Source organism: Blennius ocellaris (genome assembly GCF_963422515.1).
Source record: "Blennius ocellaris genome assembly, chromosome: 21".
In the NCBI taxonomy this organism is placed as follows: domain Eukaryota; kingdom Metazoa; phylum Chordata; class Actinopteri; order Blenniiformes; family Blenniidae; genus Blennius; species Blennius ocellaris.
This window is the reverse complement of record NC_137670.1, coordinates 3,973,847-3,988,035: the sequence shown is the minus strand read 5'-3', so window position 1 is coordinate 3,988,035 and position 14,189 is coordinate 3,973,847. Positions and strand designations below refer to the sequence as shown.

Genomic DNA, 14,189 nt, shown 5'->3' with positions numbered 1-14,189 from the left:
GTTCTACTTTTCCGATGATCGCCTCCTCTCAAATCTCTTTGGGGACTTTGAGCACAAACACCATGGGGTCTTTGGCCTTGTTGCTGAAGGCTTTTCGGATCACGTCCACGGCGTGTTGATGTGTGACTCCTCGCAGTGAGACTCCGTCCACCGAAACCAGCTCAAATCCAGCCTGGGACACAGAGCAAGGCGTCATTCAGAGACAGAAGTGATCAGAGTCGGTAACACGCCGTTAGAAATGAACTGTGAGGTGCATAGAGACGCCATTAAAACGTATGTGAAAGACAAAACAAAGCAGGTTTTATGTGTAAATTATTCCAAAACATGGTGTACATTTGGCAGAAAAACACAAGTAACTTATTATTGTTACTTTTTTCCATATTACGTAGATACTTATTTCCACATGGATTTGGAAATCTGCTGTCTACTCATGAGAAATAGCATAAATCAGGCATGTCGAGCACATTTGAGTTCAAACAGTCCAATTTCATCCAGAGTGGGTAACTTTTTAAAGTTTTTCTCTGTTGTGTTGCAGAATATACGTGATGAAAATGTCTATATCAGGGGTCGCCAACCCTGGTCCTCGAGGGCCCCTATCCTGCATGTTTTTGTTCTCTCCCTGCTTCAGCATACCTGAATCTAATGATGACGTCATCACCAAGGTTGTGAAAAAGCCCAGTAACGAGCCCCTCATTGCAATCAGGTGTGTTGCAACTGGGAGAGAGCAAAAACCTGCAGGACAGGTGCCCTCAAGGACCAGGGTTGGAGACCCCTGCATTATACACTAAAATCCTTTTTTATATATATATATAAGTTTAATTAAGCAATATTATCAAGAGTCAGTGTTGTATACTGATGGAAACCAAAAAAAATGTGCCCGATGCACCAGCCCATGTCTGTGGCTGTCTGGTTACCTTCAGCACTTCGCAGGTGGAAGCGGCTCCTCCAGGAAAGATCTTCTCAATCTTCACCACCGGCTGAACCTTCGACTCCATTCCACCAGAAATGCTGATCCCTACGCAATAACAACAACAACATGCATTTACTCCAGAGGTGGAAAGTAACGCAGTATCTTGTTGACGGAAGAGGTTTTCAGGTGAATCTACTTAATCTACTACGTCACACTCACAAGGGATTTTAAGTTGCTCTAAGCGACCGTGGCTCAGTTCATGATTCAATTCCTCATCTGGTGTCAAAGTGTCCCGAGGCAGGACGCCAAACCTCACAAGTTGCTCACAAATGTTATCTGACTGTGGTTACAAATCTTTTAAATCTTTTTTTTTATTTTTACAATTTTAATGTTTTAGGCTACAAAGATTTGGATTGCAGCTGCATGTGACCGATGCTCTTATGTCCAATCATCTTCTACAGGGCTTTAATAAAACCCGGTGGCGTGGAGCTTTGGAGCGGACGATACCAGCTGACGATGGGCGAAGACGGGTCGTCGACGCACAGGGAGAACATGGAAACTCTACAAAGAACTTGGGATTTTAATGCTGTGAGCTCAACTGTGTGACACGCTTATTAAGGTAAAGCATTATATGAATGATAAATGCATATTTGCCACCGTTTGGCACCTTTGAGGTGAAAGGGTGAATGTGACTAAGAACAATTTGACCTCTGAACAGAGGGAGATAGAAATCAAAGTACCTGGCGGCTGGATGACAACCTGTTCTTATAACTCAGCCACAGTATATCCTATATGTCAAACGTGTTTAGTGCACTTGGCTGCTGGTGGCCACGGCAGATCGCGTGGCGTAGTGTTCCGCTTTTCTGCCCTCACAACAGTACAATTACTCAAAACCCATTTACCCAGTGACTGCTTGGTTTTGGAGATGCTGACGGTCTTGAGCTGGAATTGGGTCTCTCTGCCGTTCAGCTGGTGTTCCGGCGGCGCTCGATGCCCGTTCGCCTGTCGATCGGGACTCGAGCCGAACACCTGCGACAGCGAGGGCCGATTCCTGCGAGCGGCGCTCTGCAGCGTGAACACGCTCTCCCTGCTTCCGTCCCCACCCTTTTCCTTTTTGTCTTTCGCGTGACCGTTTCTAAAAGGGGGGCGCCCCCTCTCTGAGTTCACGTCCCCCTTGTCCGAAGCGGAGTGCAGTGACACCTCGTCGAAGTGGACGGAGCGGATGGTGCCGATGTCGGTCCGGAGGGGAGGGTGGAAGTCGCTGCTGCGGGCCAGCAGCCAGTTGGGGGGCGCCGGGCTGGCGGAGGGGGGTCTGAGGTCTCTGGGTTCGGGGGCGTATCCGTCCACCGGTATGTCCAGCAGCGGGGTGAAGGACCTGGAGGTCTGGGGCGTCTCTCCGGACCGGCGAGGTCCGCTCACGCTGAGCTTCTCCAGCTCCTCCAGCAGGTGGCTCTCCTTCTCCACCTCCTCCGCGCTGTGGAGCTCAAAGCCTCCTCTGTAATCTGAGGTTTACACAGTGCAAGAAGGTTTTATCCATCATGAACTTCACCAATTCATTCTGAGACAATCTAACAACTTATTGTCTCAAATATTCATTATTTTGATTAGATTCTTTCAGATCACTACCAAAATGTACTGGGGTTCTTCGCACCTGTGTACAAATTCTTATGAAGAACCACTCCTTAGTTTTTGAGGTATTTTGTCACAAGACAGACAAATAAATGTGGATGATTTTATAACCTCTTATAGAGGGAACTGCATAAGAATGACAGAGTGATGGAGGAACTGACCTGGGATGGGCGTGATGAGGCGCCGTTTGGGTGCTCGGCCAGAAATGGGGGAGCGGAGAGGAGGAGTTTTGACTGAAACACACACACACACACACACACACACACACACACACACACACACACACACACACACACACACACACACACACACACACACACACACACACACACACACACACACACACACACACACACACACACACACACAAGTCATGTCAGAATGTCATAGTTAATGATTATTCACCTCTGTGAGGTCGACAGAATGTCTTTCCGTTTAAGATCAGACACATTTTCAGGAACCCGAAAAAGAGCAATTAATCTGATAAAATTTTCAGTGAGGAAAAACTGCAAAGTCAGATTTCTCTCATCTTGTTATAGTCACCTGAGCGATACTTGAGGATGTCGTAGGCTTCGACTTCTATCGACGTCACCATGCGGTTGAACACGCCCAGATCAGATGGAGGAAGCAGCATCCTGACAAACGGAGGAGAAAAAGTTTAGCTAAACTGCAGAACATTGTCCTCTTCTGTGCTTGGATTGGAGATGAGCACACTGATAAATCCTCCAGGATTTGTTGGTGTATAAAAAACAATTCATGAGATGTGGCCCTAAACTATCAAATCAACTGTAAATGTTTAATTTTAGCTGCAGATTCACTGGTCGTGGACTGGACGAATCTAAACTAATCACAAAAATGAAATGACTTATGTTGCAACAACTTTCTGGTAACTCATCCGGTCTTGTTAAAATTATTTCCAGTTTAGTTAGATTCGTAAAAAAAGAAGCACTTGTGGGATGTGCAGCCGATCACTATGAGAAACACTTAAAATCTTCTCTGACTATAGTAGGAGTCCCTTATCTATCGGTACACATTTCCTTTAAACACAAGCTACACACCTGACCTCCCTCAGCAGCAGCAGCTTTTCAGGTCGGTCCAGCACGACCAGCAGGTGGCGTATCAGGTTCTCCACCGAGCGCTCTGCCACATACTGCCAGAGGCGGTATCAGGACTTTAGTTTCAGGCATAATTCACAGTGTGGTCTCGGTGAAGGAAGCCGCCTACCCTTCGACACGCTGCCAGCACGACAGCCACCTCCTCCTCGCCCAGCAGCCTGCGGGCCATGTCCTCCACCACCCCGAGCATCTCTGAATTTGGCGTCGCACCACTGGCCTGTCGCGCCTCTGAACACGTCACAGTGTGAAATCGGCGTGGAGAACATTTAACCGCACACAGTTTAGTTTCACAGGCCACATTTAGAACAGTTTTATCTGGAGAGGGCCGCACTGGTAAAATGGCGCAATAGCAACCTTTTAAAATTAAGCTTTAAAGAGCTTCTACGATGTGGTGCAGAGTATACGTGATAAAAATGTCCATATTTTCACAAAAACCAAATGATAGCTATGGAAAATAACTACAACCACCACACTTTCTGGTGCAAAATACAATTAAATGTCCAGAGAACTTCTCCTATCGCTGTTGCATTCTCTGTGTTTTTACAGACATGTATACCCACACACACACAATGATATCTAACTTCCAGCAGCTGTCACGGGGCTGCAGGGTGATTTCGTGGTGACGTGTGCGATGGATGGAACTCGCTCAACCTATGAACTCAAGCCAAACCTTTGCCACCCTTGTTCGCGGAAGGAGACTTGGAGCGCCCTCGAGAGGCGTCTCTCTTGCGCCCCCCCTTGAAGAGCAAGTTGACGAAGGTCTTGGAGCGTTGCAGGGGGCTCTTCTCCTCCGGGTGCTTCCCTTTTTGCTTCTTCTCCTTCTTCTGCTTGATCTCTGTGGCGGAATGCACGAGCGGCACGTTCATCCCTTGCGCGCCACGCCATCTATTTCTTAATGCTGCCGACGTACCTGCCACCGTGACTTGGCTCTGCGACCTGCTGATGGGCCGGCTCGGCCGGCTCAGGGCCAGAAGCACGGCGGTCTTGGTGGACTCCCCGCTCCCCCGGGCCTCCTCTCCGCGGATGACGGTGTCCTTGAGCAGAGTGGTGCGGCCCAGGCTGCGAGTGGTGTCCGCACCGCCTCTCTGTGAGGGAAGGTCCGTCTGGATGGCCGTCTCCGTTCGCTCAGACTCTGACCTGAACATACGAATGCTGCGTTGAGAACAGATTTTCCTTCACTGGAGAATCGAGTGGGGTTATTTTTAGTTAAGGTATGACCTCCTGGCTGTAGGCATTTAATTCACCATGGTGCTCAGTGCACAGATTCTTGCCACTGTATTTATGCACAACTCAGCATGACAACAACACTTTTTCAAAACCTTTTTCTTGAAAAAGAAGTTTGTCTCATGTTCAGACTCATACTTTACGATTTGCGATAAGACTGATCTTTGCAACCTGCAACTTCTGGAGCCACATGTGGCTCTGTAGCCATTCTACAACGGCTCCCTGAAGCTCATTTTTAGCACATTTATACACCCGCCATTTTCAAAAGGACTCTTAACTCTTGGATAAAAAAGGGCTTTAGAAAATTAATAAATTGGGAAAAATCACTAAACGCACCGAAAAATGGGGAAAATTGTAAAACCAGCAAAAATAACTGAAAATGTCCCGACTTGCTAAAACAAAAAAAAGCTTGAAAATGAGGAGGAAAACATGGACAACTCAACCAAAAATCGTTCAAAAGCTTATATGTCAAAATATGTCAAACCAGCTGAAAATGGAATGAAATGAGTTCGCCTCATTTTAAAGGTGAACCTGGTTTTGCGGCTCCATTTGAATTTCATTTGGAGATCCTGACCTCTGGTCCTCAGTGGAGATGCAGACGTCCACCATGTCGGATCCAAACGGCAGGCTGGGCGGGAACATGACCTGCGACAGGCCGCTCAGCGAGCTGACCGGAGTCCCAGACGACAGAGACGAGGCTGAAGAGTTGGAGTGGGAACCCTGGGACGAGGACGTCTGAGCGCCGTTGGCCACTGAGGGCGAAACCAAGACGAACACGCACTCAAAAAAAGAGAAAGACGCACATTGGATGAAGGGATGGCAGCTTTGTATACGTACGTTTATTGAGCCACATGTATTCCGCCACCATCTCTTTATACGCGGGGTATCGTCCTGCTTCCTGCGGAGATATGGACGCGGATATGCAAATGAGCTGGTGTGGAGCGCTTGAAACTTTTATGGGATCTCCATATTCAATAATCAGTAACCCTAGAACCATGAAGAGGATCAAAACAAGCAATTCTTTGTCATTGACCACGCACAAGAGCACGTCTAACCTTTGATAGCTGGGATGCTTTCTGAACTCCTGACGGGAGAGAGGGAGAGAGGGAAAGATCCCCAAAACAAAACTCGCACAAAACGCCGCCTCTATGCTTTGATCAGCACCCGATCCCCGGCCACCTGGTGAATAATGCACACGGCCTGGCTATTTTTCGCAGCGCGAAACCCAAGCTCCGACAAGTAAAGTGAGCGAGGAATATTACGACTGCGTGCCAGCTGTCGGCCCGGCCGCACAGGAGCCCGGGCGAGTCTGTGTTTGCTTTGTGGCGGGCGTGAGACGACTCGAGATTAAAGGTACCCGTCAGGTCAGGTAATCCAGGACGGGTCATCTGACTGAGGCATTAATGAAAGAGCTGATGCACTTTCTGATAACAAGGAGTTGGAACGGAACGCGTCATGGCCTCGTGGACCCGACGTTCACAGCAAACATCCTCATAATAGTCCAAAATTAACAAACTGTCCATCTAAATGTGACATCATACTGACAAATGGCACATTTTCTATGATTATGTCGCACGTTTTTGTAATTCCTGGATAAACTGAGACATCATTTTTCATAAAAGTAGCTTTTTATAGAAACCGGGTGCTTCCTGATGTTCACTTTACGCCTTTTGTTTAATTTTTCTAAATTTTTCTGATTAATAAAGCTCCATAATGACCGTTAAATTGAGGCTTTAAACTTTGTATTTGTTGTAGCAGAGCGAATGAGATAAAAATGTCTATTTTACACAAAACCAAACAATTACAAGAACCTTCCACTAAAGCTGCTTGCATTATTCATGTTTTTACAACCTCCCCCTGACAGCACCATGTCAAGTTTGACACCCTTGGTTTAACTGAAGCACTGGAAGCTTTAATGCTAAAAAAATTATTACATTCTTTCGATCAGTCAAAGTACAGAAACAAAAGTTACTTAACTTAAGTACAAGTTCTCAATTGGACTTAAATACTTCAATGTTTAACTACAATCAGACACAATTAATCTTTTTGAGGCCTCTTGAAATGTTTTGAGTTGTTTATACACAATAAAGTAAAACCACATTTGAAACATCGCTTTTGCAACAGCTTTAAGCCACAACTTAAATTTTCATATTAAATTTACAGGTAAGAAAATGGCAAGACCTTTTTTGAATAAGTAATAATATAATTTATGTTATCTTTTATGAATCAATGGTATATGAATTTTTTATTGTTAACGGCTGCATGCAATGAGTACAGTACAGAACTAATACAAAAATATATTTCATGAAGTTTCTATGAATGCCTTGAGGTTTCATAACCAGATTGAATCAGCATCACTTATTGAAAGTAGGAAGTTTCATCTATGTGTCTCCTGCAGTTTTTCTCTCTCTCTTTCTCAGGAAATTGTTGCTGCTGGTGATCGGAAATAACACACCCACATAAACAACTATGTCATTTTCTAGGTATTTTACCGCTCATGTGACTTATACGGTACACTTTAGGGGTTAACAAGATTTTCCCAGAATAGTGAAACCGTCTGTGTGTGGTCACCTTGATGGTCAGCATGATGTGTGTGTGGCTCTTCAGCACCTCCACCGCGTTGCTGTGGCTGATGTCCTCGAAGCTCACCCCGTTGGCAGCCAGGATCTGGTCCCCCATCTTAATCCCGTTCTGCTCGGCCAGGCCGCCAGGATCCAGTCTGAAAACCACAGCAAGCTGTTTATTTTCAAACACTTGCTGGCCGTGCCGATGTTCCTGGCATCGGATATGTAAAGTTGCAGAGTTTTAGACAGCTTACTGAACCAATGACAATAAAATCATGGGTGTGAAGCTTAAGGTCCAAGAGGCTCCAATCAGGCCAAGCCGCCAAGAAAACATTAAGAAACAGATTTCTTAAGAGTAGTGGACACAAGATAACACTGAGACCCGAGCTAAGATATCTGAGGCTGAAATTGAATTTTTTTTTTGTTTGTTATTTCACAGTATTTTGCACCAGAAGGTATCATCAAAATTGGCTTTATGTTGAGATTGTTTAAATTTTTGGTTTTAATTGTTTTGTTTTGCAAGAATAAAGACATTTTCATCAACTTTAAAGTTCAAATTTAAATGTTATTATGACATTATTTTACTGGTTCAGCCCGCTCGACATGAAACTGAGCTGTTTATGGCCATGTGTAACACGTGTTTGACACTCCTGATTTACATAGTTCCAAATAAAGACAATTAGCACCAGCTTTTGTATGTTCTATGCATAAATGTGTTCAAGAAATATATAAAAACATTTAAAATTGCTAAAAATGTCTTGAACTACAACAAATAAAAAAACTAATGGCAAAAAAAACAGGTAAAGCAAGTTGGCAAAACTTCAAAATGGTCAAACAGCTAAAATGAAAAAAAAAAATGTTCAAGCCACAAAAAGAACGTAAAACACAGGCAAAAAAGAAAAGACAAAACAAAAATAGCTGAGTCAAAATGGTTTTGAAAAAAAAAAATGGATGACTCAGTTAAAGTTGCCAAAAAAAGGGAAATCTGTTTAAAACAGCTGCTGGCAACCGATAAAGAGCAATAAAATGTCCTATTTTACATTATAGTTATGAAATGTCATCAATGCCATTTTAGGCAAAATGTTATGCAAAACTTTATCACAAAGTGACATAAACATCTGTTTCAGGTACTTTTTTGTTTGCAGCCTTTTCGCTCTTGTGTCGTTACCTACTTTGAAACATAGATGCCCAGACCGAACTCCTTCCCTCCACGTATATTGAAGCCCAGGCAGTAATCATCGGAGGTGGTGTAAAGGTGGACGATCCTCCGGAGAGCGCTACCAGAGCTGGCCTCTGAGGGCGTCCGCCCGCTCTCCTCCACCACCATGCGTCGGTGTATCAGGTCCACCCTGGCAAATACACACGACGACCGTTTGGTTTGACATTTATCGCACAGTGGCAGCGTGGAAAAATAATGCTGCTGTATCACCAGGTCGTCTTCTCCTTGGAGTAGCGGATGCCGGGAACTTTCCCAACGCGCCTCACGACCATCCTCAGTCTGTTGTTGCCCGTCAGGACTTTGACAGCGCTGCTCATGGTGATGCTCTCCAGGCTGACGCCATTCACCTCCACCAGTTTGTCTCCGACCAGCAGGCCGGCTTCCTCTGGACACAACCACAGAACGGACGCACGTGGACACCGTGCCTCGTAACATTTGATGGCATCTGGCGTCTGTGGTTTTCAGCCATTACCTGCCGTGCTGTTGTCCTCCACCTTACTGACGAAAATGCTGAGGCCGTGCTCGGAGCCTCCACGCACGCTGAATCCCAGCTTCCCGTCCACGCTTTTATCCACTGTGATTGTGTGGAGGTCCTCGCTATCGTCTCCACCTGTGAACGGCACCGAAGTCAAACGTCAAGAGGACAATTTGCGGATATTTCCTGCAACAGCTGTATTGGTGGGGCCTGACGGTAAGATGCAAACATACAGCGTGAGAGAAAGTAGCACAAAGGTCAAATTCAAGTTTCAAGACTGATAACACATTTTCTTTCAAAAAATAGGACATCAAATCTACACGACACCTTTGAGTTTCAAGGCTTAAAATTAGTAAACAATTTTCAGTAAGCAACCCAGCTACATAAAAGCACAACTGGTTGGTGGAGGATTGCTTGGCTTACTCACATCAGGTTAGGTTTTTCATTTCACTATCAATGGTTTAATTGTCTCTGGTGTTTCTGTTGTGACTCTTGTGTGTCTTTTAGTGTTGATGTCTGAGGTTTGTGGTCAACCGTCATTAAAAAACAAACAAACAACACAGACTCTCTCTTTGATCTACAGCATTATTGTAACATAGACCACGCAAGCAATTCCGTGCCTCCTCACCGTCCACGGGAGAGTTGATGAGAATGACCCGGCCCATCGGTGAGGAGGATCGGATTCCACGCCGCCGCTGCTCCTTCTTCCGTAAGAGGTTGCGCGTGGCTGTGTGTGACCCGTGGGTCGCGGGGGTCTTCTCCCAGCGGGACGGGTCTGACGAGTGAGCCATGGAGGCTGCTGGGGTCTCCTTTCACACACACTCCACCTGGAGTGTGTGTGCTCAGCTCCAGGTGGAGGAGCCTGACGGTGAAAGTATTCTTAAGCTCATGTTTGGAATAGCGGGCAGTCGCGGAGGCGACTTTTGAGTGCATGCAGGGGGGTTTTGTTTCAGTGAATCTGACTCACGGATGAACGCTGCTGCTGTGTAGCATGATAACTGACTCCCCGGTGTCATGGAGTCACACTTTGAGCCATGCACGCCCATGTTGCATCTCTCACCTTTCTACATCTGCAAAAAGAAAAGGTGGTGTAAAGAAAAGAATCCACTCCTTTTCTAAAAACACATAAAGGTGTGCCAATTAGCTCTATTTACTCAGTCAACTCGCACAACAAACTGGCGATTTGTGGCTGCGGGTGAAGTTGGAAATAGGATTTAAAGGGTTTATTTAAGTCAAGCCTGACCCAGTTGAGAGTCAGCATGTCACATGGTATCGTTACCATGGTTACACGTCACTAAAGTTAACCCGTGACGAGCGTGATGGGGGTTCCCCCAGGTTCCTTCAGCACCCTGGACAGCACCCCAAAAAACAACAACAAAAAAGGCGTCAAACCTATTTTAACTAGAGGGAACAGATATCATTATCCTTCTTTATTCCCTCGTTAATTTGGCTTAAATTCTGGGAAAAAATTTTTTGTGTGAAATATCTTGCGTAAATACGCAAATACTCACCACGCATTTTTACTCCCTGCTCCAGAACACAAGCAGACTCTTCAAATGTTTTCTTGAACTCTGAAGTCCCCACGATGGCTTTTAAAACAAATCCCACGTTTTGAAAAGATCCACAGTCTTCACGGAGTGCCTCGCAGTGTCCATGTTTGTGTGAAGCGTCTCGGAGCGCCTGGCTCGAGCGCCTCTGACGTCACAGAAGCCCCGCCCACAACCACGTCGATTGGCTACATTGTATCCTGTTAAAAGGATCTAAATTGGACAACTGACACGTCAATCAACTGACAGCAGGGCACCTTTATACATGCAATTTATTTTTAACTTAAATCAGTTAATCCGTGCAGCCAAGACTTTTATTTATCGACTATTGATTAGTTGGTTTTTTTAGCTTAGTTCATAAAATGAATGACCAAGTTTTCAAGTTTTACTTCTTCCTACCCCTTTTCAGGAATGTTAGACTATAAATATGACGAATGTATGTATATAAATTGGATATAGAATAGTTTTGTGTAAATGTATTTTTGTGAAATACAAATGTAATAATTTATATAGATGATCAACAAAAGGATTTGTATGTATGAATTACATTTTCAAGATTTGAGGTATTAAATATTCAAGTGTGTTGTAGGGTACATGCAAAATCTGAACAATCAAAAACAAAGAAAGTGCACAGAACAGAAAATGCATTTTATTGCTCAGAATCTTCCTTATAGAGCTCTGCAGCAGCACTGAGAGAAACAGAAAGCTGAAAGTTAAATATCAGGTCCGCTTCCTCCAAAGAGTTTAAAGACAGACCATCATGAACACGTTCAGTCTCTTCTACACAGTCACACTGCAAAACACTTCAGTGCATTAAACACGTTCACAAACCAAACATTCAGTTTTTGCCCCGAACAAAAACCAAGGGTTCTATTCAAAGGATGTAAGTTCCTGTGCTATTCTCGTTGCAGCATGGATGACGTCTTCGGTGTTGACTTTATCTCCAAACTCAATCTCTCTGTGCTCCAGAAGTATCCCCTGCAGGAAAACACAATGAGATGCTGCCTTCACTTCCCTTTCAAATGCAATATGACTGAATCAACTCACTGCAACCTTTAAAAGTCATCGCTTCGCTGTCGGTTGGTTGTACCTGATATTCACGGCCGATGACAAAGACGCCACCGAGGACGAATCCCTCTCCAAGAATGTTTCCCATGAAGCCCTTCTTGAAGGCCCTCAGGCCGCTCATCCACACCCCGGCACGCAGGAAGCCCAGCAGACCCATCTTCCTCTCACGGGGTCCATAAAACCGCCTCTGTGAACCAGAACCAACCGATTCCTCACACATTCTGCAGGCCTTCAAGTGCATTGGGTGTTCGTCTAATTAAGAGGGAAAACCTCGGTATATCAGGCGCAGGATGACCTCACAATAGACCGATTCAATACAGAAAGTAAGAACTCCACCGTTTCATCCAGGAAGATCTCCCCGTTGAAGTAGGATCTGAACTCCTGGACCTCGGTACCGACGTCCTCCTTCACCACCGCGTACAGGGGAACCCCGAGCTCATCGAGCTGAGGTTTTAGAGAGGACAGCTCTGCAGCCTCCTGCAAGTTCACATGAACACTTAATGTAGTTTTAGGCGTGAATTCAGCTCCATATATTCTAAAGTTGGCCTTGCCTAGTTGACAACAAATCTTAAATATGTGATTTCAAACTATTCGGCTTTACCCAATATAAGATTATGTTGACCATTTACAAAGCTCAATGATAATGTTGCATCTTTTGGCAGATTTAAAACAAACCAGTGTTTGTCAAACTATTTCTTTTTTTTTCTTTTCTTCTTGACTCGTGGAAAGAAAATGTCCATAAATTCATTTTAAAGTGTTTTGCATCCACGTTGCATTTTCTCATGGAATTCTTGTTCATTTTTGAGAAACGCCTATCCTGGTGTGGAAGAAAATGAAAACTGAAACTGCAGGGGTTTGGGGTTTTGAAATGCCAAATGAAACACAGTGAACAAGGCAAGGTAGTTTGTTTTCTCGTGTGGGTGAATTATAAAAAAAATTCCAAAAGGAAAAAAAAAAATCAGTGTCTTGTTTTTGAACACTCCTCCTCCTCCTCTTCCTCACCTCTCTGCACAGAAATCATCCGGGCCGGCGCACAGCCATGATGACCGCCCCGGTTGTGTCCCACAGACGTTTGGCTCTGATCGTCTGTGAATCTGAGGAGAGAAATCGGGTGAAAGGCTGCGAGTTGAGCAACACGCTTAACAAATTCCTGCTGAACAAAGGCTGCATTCAACAGGCTCACATTAAAAATTATAATAATAAATCTATTGAGTTCTTTTAAGAGGATAAAAAAAAGTTGTAATGACTTACCTCCTGTCAAGGTTTTTAGTTGGGTGTCCTCTAAGTATTTGAGCGCCGCTCTACGCGGCGGAGTCAGAAACAAATCCGTCACAAAATTCATGACATTGGTGATCACACCGCCGACTGTAGCCACGGAGTTTCCTATCAGCGTAAGAGCCATTGTCCTTCCGTTTTAACTCACTTCATTCTCTAGGAATCGTCACCAGGACGCACGGACTCTTCAGACTGCGCCTCTGCGTAAAAGGACGCGTCTGAAATCCAGTCCAGAGTTTCCTAAACCCAGCCCCCTTTCCTCCTCGAAGTTCTGGATGGAAACACTGGTCACAAGTCGTGATTAAAGCTGATTTAAAAAAAAAAATCTGTGACCTCGTCATGCAGCCTGGAGATACAGAGGAAAAACTCAATACAGAGTGCGCCAGAGTGTCTCCTCCTCTTCCAGTTCAAAGGTCAGTAAAGATCAACTGCAGCGTGATTCGACCAAAAGTCAAACAAGAAAGCAAACCTGGTAACAGCGATTTATTAATTAAAGTAGATTTAAAGCCAAAAACAGTCAGTTACTCATCAATGTACAGTCATATTAATTTGCCTGTTCTGATATTTGTGCAACATTTCTCTTGCATCTACTGAATGGGTTAAAGTTTATAATCAACTGAAATCTGTGGATTTCCCAGGAGGCTTTGTCACACTGAGTGTTTCTGCCCCTGAATGAAACTTACACAAGACTCCAGGGAGCTCACACCATGTTCTTAGTTTGTTAGAGCAAGTTTTAAGCTTTTTAATGGTTTAAATAAGTCTCGGTAAACATCAAAGATGCTAAAAACACACACAAATGTAGAATGAGCAACGTTAATTATCTCATGTTGGTGGTTTAATCAAGTGAGGTCTGCTTCTTCTGCTCCACCCTGAAAAGCAACACGATACAATATATTTTTATTTATATAGTGTGTGACACAAATGTTGTGTTTTAAACAACTAAATCAAATCTCGACCTTCTGCCGGGACTCGTCCTCGTCAGGTGGATAATTTTCCAGATCCTCTTGTGAAGTCGGAGGTCTCGTCGTTCCCTCCGCCGCAGGGTCGCTCTCGGCTTCACTCTCCTGAAATGAGTTGAAAAGCATTAAAGTACTGTCTTCAACCACACCAGCAATGATTGCATCCAAAACAACAACCAAAAAAAAAAGTAAAAGCAGTCAATA

The 14,189-nt window shown here is 44.6% G+C and overlaps 1 protein-coding gene and 1 pseudogene across 2 annotated transcripts; both read right to left on the bottom strand.

Moving 5' to 3' along the window:
• Positions 1–28: 28 nt before the first annotated feature.
• LOC308145337 (PDZ domain-containing protein 7-like) lies at positions 29–9,927 on the bottom strand (the record flags this gene model as incomplete). The annotated part of the gene is made up of 16 exons (XM_080516729.1): positions 29–172; positions 915–1,015; positions 1,813–2,412; positions 2,701–2,772; positions 3,083–3,174; positions 3,598–3,689; positions 3,764–3,882; positions 4,325–4,489; positions 4,565–4,791; positions 5,453–5,630; positions 5,716–5,776; positions 7,450–7,597; positions 8,615–8,791; positions 8,872–9,046; positions 9,134–9,271; positions 9,765–9,927. 16 exons carry the CDS (start codon positions 9,925–9,927, stop codon positions 29–31), a joined length of 2,652 nt encoding a protein of 883 aa, XP_080372855.1.
• Positions 9,928–11,312: 1,385 nt separating this feature from the next.
• Positions 11,313–13,176, bottom strand: LOC308145734 (peroxiredoxin-like 2A; annotated as a pseudogene). Its single transcript, XR_013937241.1, has 5 exons — positions 13,003–13,176; positions 12,754–12,845; positions 12,088–12,228; positions 11,774–11,938; positions 11,313–11,661 (listed from the first exon to the last, which is right to left on the bottom strand). The product of XR_013937241.1 is annotated as a peroxiredoxin-like 2A (transcript).
• Positions 13,177–14,189: the final 1,013 nt, after the last annotated feature.